Source organism: Notothenia coriiceps, unplaced genomic scaffold (assembly GCF_000735185.1).
Source record: "Notothenia coriiceps isolate Sejong01 unplaced genomic scaffold, NC01 NC01_scaffold00020469, whole genome shotgun sequence".
NCBI lineage: Eukaryota > Metazoa > Chordata > Actinopteri > Perciformes > Nototheniidae > Notothenia > Notothenia coriiceps.
Genome location: NW_011353170.1, coordinates 124 through 5,635, shown reverse-complemented (window position 1 = coordinate 5,635; position 5,512 = coordinate 124). Strand labels below are relative to the sequence as shown.

The window sequence follows — 5,512 nt, the reverse complement described above, 5'->3', positions numbered from 1 at the left end:
AAAACGCTATCCTGTTCTAAACCACATCAAAGATTATTTCTGAAACAGTATGGAGCTCAAATGCTTTTTCTCTTGCAAGGTGAGTTCCTTTTTTTATTTCCTGCTTTTTAAAACACTTGTGCTCTCCAGTACAGGTTAGCTCTGAGTGTTAGCAGGCTTGCTAATGTAAACAAAGAAGAGATTACGTCCAAAACACGTCAGGCATTGTTTCTGATAGCAATTTTCTGTGGGAACAAACGGCTTTTCTGTGAGATTGGTAAAATAAGGTCATAGGTAGAAGTTAGATATTTAGTTTGTTAGTAAGGTAACTTTATACATTTGCTAAGCTTGACTATGTAGACAAGCTAATGTCAAAGTAGTGTTCTTTTCATTAATGTTTTCCTGTATTTATTTATTTATTCATATTGTTATTTATGCCTTTATTTATATATTTATTTATAGAAAATGTCATGCTCCATAGACAAGCAATAAACACACGGACCCATTGTTTTTTGCCATTACAAGCAATGCAGCAGTGTATTGCTAATGTGGGTATTGTGTATGTCTGGTTATGCATTTCTAATTTAGTTACTTTCAGTAATTGTACTAATAACTACAGGCTATTAAGTCCTACTTCAACTTTTATAACTTTTAAATATTTAAAAGTACAACAGCCTCTAACTTTCCATGCAACCACATCCTGCGTACATCCAACAACAAGCTGATCGCTGATTCGCTGCTTTAAATGTCAATCTTGTTAAAGCGTCCATTAACGGTTACGTCAAGCTGGCAATGACAAGAGCAAAGGTATGCAGTTAGTACTTCAAAACAAAAGCCTTGAATTTTTAAAATAGATTAAATCCAAATATATTTATACATAAATGGGTTTAAATTACTCCAAAAATACCGATTGAGTTACCATGTATATATAAATTGTAACTATAAATGAGAAATAGTCATTATTTTACAAGGCGTTTTAGGGAAGAATTTATTTTGAAATGTGTTGTTGTGACATGGCGGAAATACTTTTTAGCTAACAGTTAGCATGTATTTTTGGGGAAGTCCAGTAATGTTGCTGCCAAAATAGACCCGAAAGGAAAAGTTATTTAACCATACTGTGTGGAGGACAAGAGCCCGTACATCCTTTGACAGGTAAGACTATTAAACAAGCTGCTATCTTTTTTTTTTGTGTAGCCTACGATGTTAAAATGCTAACGTATGTAAATATAGATATTTACATTATATGATGCGATACCAGAGGCTAACCATGTCTTTGCTAATAATACAATTTACATTCTGTATTCAATTCACTAATTATTTTCTTACCTGTACATTTTCTTAATTATTTATTATTATTATTATTATAATTATTATTATTATTATTAAGGGGTATTTCTTCTGTACTTTTTATCAACAAAGGGGGACTTCCTGGTTGTGGTTATTTACAGTGTTGGACATGTAAATGTATTCAAGTATTAAACTCAAGCACAATGTTGAGGTACTTGTACTTAACCCGAGTATTCTTAGTTTAAGCTACCCTGTACTTTTACTCCACTACATTTAAGAAGCCAATATTGTACTTTTTACTCCACTTAATTAATTTGACAGCTTTTTGTAACTAGTCACTTTTTAGCTTCAGAAAATTAGCTTACACAAAGTCTAACTTAATGATTAAATACACTTTGACATATATTTATAGGTTAAGATATCCGATACATAAATAATGACAATAGTAACTCAATATATGTCGTTCTGAAATGTTCCATTATGCATAAGGAGTACGTTTACTTTGAATGCAGGAATTTGACTTGAGAAACAAATATGAGTACTTCTTCCAACTTTAGTTATTTATAACTGCAGAAGAATGTGTGACACACAGCATTTCTTTAAAATAAGGTGTGTCTCTCATTTACCAACGTATGAGTTGACTCCTCTACTTGTCAAATGCATTGAGGCGACTAATTAAGTTAGTAAAAAAACTCAAAATAAGAAATAAATATTAGTGTTGTATTTGGTTATTTAAGAAGGGACAATGCTCATTAATTAACACGAGTGCATCGTCTAAATGTGACAGATTTAGCCATAGACGCTCATTTCCATCTGCAGGTTGTTGGCATTAAAAGAAAACATACAAGAGCATATAAGCAAAGAAAAACACATGCACAGTTTAAACCCCTTTTTTAAAACCCATTAACATGCAACAGACACATAAGACAACAGCTTTTCTTGTGCGTCTTATTCAATTGATTTCTTCCTCACTTTGAACCAGAAGTGACCAAAGTCTCAAATGTGCTTAATCAAATAGAGAGACTATCAGAGTCAATCTCTCTCTCTTGGAGTCAATCACATTGTTTTGCATTTGCTCTAATTTCATGGTCCTTTGATCTGAAAGGGTGAAGTCTTTGCTTACAGAATTACTTAACTCCTTGAATCCACAAAGTAAATAAGAAAATTGGGTTGATCTTGTACAAGAAGCGTGGCAGAGGTGGTTTCCACTCCATTTTGAAAAACACCCAGACAACGGAAACTAACAAAACCGCACTTTTCTATGAAGCCCATAAAACACACATCCTCCTCCTCACACACTCAACGACGAGCACCTGTTTTAACCAGTTCCTCCTCGACGCACATATGACCTATTTTGGACTATAGTAAACTACTCACTTCCACAACATATCGTGGAGTAGGATATATGCCAACAATCAGGAAGTAAACCGTAGCCACTTATATCTACATTTTTGTGCTGCTTTACCCTGAAAGCAAGGTCCAGTGAGTCCTGGAAGACAGTTGAGCGATGTGAAGTGCATTTTCCACATCTTGTATTTCTTGACAGAGCACATTCAGTTACAGATCTTATTGGCCATTTGGCAGCATGGCTTCAGGGTGGAAGGTGACAAGGAACAGGATTTCCACTTATGTCACATCCCAATTCCATTACAGATTTTAAAACAAAGGCCTATCCCATGTGTTCATTTTTTCACTGCATCCAAACAGGATTACATCCCACTTTCTGCTAGAAACCTTCACACGAATCGTCAACACGCCATGTCTAGTTGAAATAACTATTTTCTCGTACTTCTTTTCAGGATGTTACTAAAAATACTTCTGGGCGTCCTGTGCTGTGTCGGAGCCTTCGCCACAGAGAACATCACGGAGCAGCTGAGTCCTCCTCAGCTGCTGCTGGTGTCTTTCGATGGTTTCAGAGCGGACTACCTGCGGAGGTTCCCCATGCCCAACCTGAAGCTCCTGTACAGCCAAGGGATCCTGGTGGAGCAGCTCACCAACGTCTTCATCACCAAGACCTTCCCCAATCACTACAGCCTGGTAGCCCCGCTGCTGTTGTGCTTTTTGTGTCGTGAACATTAGAGTGGGATGAAGATGCACTTTCATATGTGCTTTTTATCAATCAAGTAAACATTTAAACCAATTATAAGAAAGACTTTAAGATGAAATAGTAAATTAAATTTAAATAGCATAACAGTTGTCTCACTCGTCACCGGCTTGAGCTTGAACCTCAGGATCCATGTATCTGTGATCCTCTCCAGAATGGAAGTAGTCATCACATACAGAGCATCAACTAGTTCCTGAACAGTGTCCTTCACATGCTGATATCCAAGAGAGGGAGTTACACAGTCACAAGATGGAGGAATAGAAAGCAGTATTCAATGTTTAGTTCTGATTAGCCATGTATTGATTATCCTCTCAAGAATGGAAGTAGTCAAAAAAAAAAAAAAAAGAATTTGTTGGTATTTTTCTCAAAATTCGGACTTTCTCAAAATCTAAAAACTTGGACATTTTCATCAAAATTCTAACTTTTTCATCAAAATTCTGACTTTTTCTCAAAAATCTCACAATTCTGACTGTTTCTAAAAATTCTGACTTATTCACCAAATTCTCAAAAATCTGACTTTTTCACAAAATCTAAACATTCTGACTTTTTTCTAAAAATTCAGACTTTCAGAATTTTGAGATTTTTGAGAAAAAGTGGGAATGTTTAGATTTTGTGAAAAAGTCAACATTTTTTGATTTTTGAGAAAAATTCAGATTTCACCAAATTCTCAAAAATCTGAATTTTTCTCAAAAATCAAAAAATGTTGACTTTTTCACAAAATCTAAACATTCCCACTTTTTCTCAAAAATCTCAAAATTCTGACTTTTCCACAGTCACAAGATGGAGGAATAGAAAGCAGTATTCAATGTTTACTTCAGATTAGCTCCACGTCAGAAATGATCATGCTTGTCATATGTCTCTCTCCATAGAGGCTGAATCATCATGTTAATCACATAGCTATCATATGCCTCAAACAGTCCTGATGCTCTTCTAGGTAATCACACATCCTGTCATGTTCACAGCTACAGTTGGGATACCTTTGTTATCAAGTTACTCTCATATTGGAAGAGGACATTCAGTATTTTCCCAACAACAGTGAATTATAGGATCATAACAAAAGCAATAGTAATGGTCTTTGTTTTCCTCTCCAGGTGACAGGGCTGTACGCTGAGTCTCACGGCATCCTGGCCAGTAACATGTACGACCCCGTCAGCCACGAGTACTTCCACATCAACAACGACTCCAACCCCATGTGGTGGAACGAGGCTCGGCCCCTCTGGATCTCAGCACTGGACTCCGGATATAAGACGGCGGCCATGATGTGGCCCGGCTCCGAAGTGACTATTGGAAACCGCACAGCGACACACTTCCTTCCCTACAACCCTCAAGTGACGTTCAAGCAACGAGTGGGGAACGTGACCAAGTGGATGTTAGGGGACAAAAAGGTAGGAACGTTTTTATTATCAAACTCACTGATTAGTGTAATTTATAACATTTTCAATGCAGTTCAATGTGTGTCGTCTGGAAGGGTTATTATTACCCATGGTCTGACTTTCTTTAAACCAAATTCCCTCAGGAGAAAGGAGTGATGTTTGCAGCGCTCTACTGGGAAGAACCGGACCGCTCGGGTCACATCTTCGGCCCTGACAACGACACCGCCATGAGCCAAGCCCTGAAGGAGGTACAGTCATTGGGACACGCTCAATATTTCAAAGAAGCTCACTTGATTCTGACACAAAAGGTTCCTGAAATCTTATGAGATGTATTGAATTAGAGAAGCTTGATGGAGGCAGCAGGTGTTTGTAACATATAGTGATGAAGACACCTCAAACTATGGAAATGCATTTTAAAAAATGACCTTACAGTGACTCGGCACACTTGAGTGTTAATCAGATTTGCACAGATCTCCTTTCACTTCAGATTAGCTGGATGGAAACATGTATTGATTGATTGTTATTCCACAGGCGATAAGACTGTTAAACACCTGAACCTTTGATAGGGCATCCAGTGTTTCCCACAGATCTGAAATATACTTGGGGGGGTGCTGGTAGCGGAGGGGGGGTAGGGGATTGAGGTGACGTGCAACAACATTAACATTAACCTTTCTGTTGGTCGCATGTTAGCAGACCCTTCACGCGATGGCAGAGCAAACAGGTGCAAGCAGGGCCCATAGTGATAGCCCTAGTTTAAATCTACTACCCA

At 37.5% G+C, this 5,512-nt stretch overlaps 1 protein-coding gene across 1 annotated transcript; it reads left to right on the top strand.

The window, feature by feature from the left end:
* The first annotated feature begins 1,022 nt into the window (after positions 1-1,022).
* LOC104952713 (bis(5'-adenosyl)-triphosphatase enpp4-like) lies at positions 1,023-5,084 on the top strand. Its single transcript, XM_010779578.1, has 4 exons — positions 1,023-1,131; positions 3,066-3,303; positions 4,462-4,755; positions 4,887-5,084. The coding sequence occupies exons 2-4, from the start codon at positions 3,067-3,069 to the stop codon at positions 5,067-5,069; spliced, it is 714 nt and encodes a 237-aa protein (XP_010777880.1). The 5' UTR covers positions 1,023-1,131; position 3,066; the 3' UTR covers positions 5,070-5,084.
* Positions 5,085-5,512: the final 428 nt, after the last annotated feature.

Coding starts and splice junctions, on each gene's coding strand:
- LOC104952713 (XM_010779578.1), top strand. CDS start 3,067: ATGTTACTAAAAATACTTCTGGGCGTCCTGTGCTGTGTCGGAGCCTTC. Junction 3,304..4,461: donor TCCCCAATCACTACAGCCTG/GTAGCCCCGCTG, acceptor TTTCCTCTCCAG/GTGACAGGGCTGTACGCTGA. Junction 4,756..4,886: donor GGATGTTAGGGGACAAAAAG/GTAGGAACGTTT, acceptor AAATTCCCTCAG/GAGAAAGGAGTGATGTTTGC.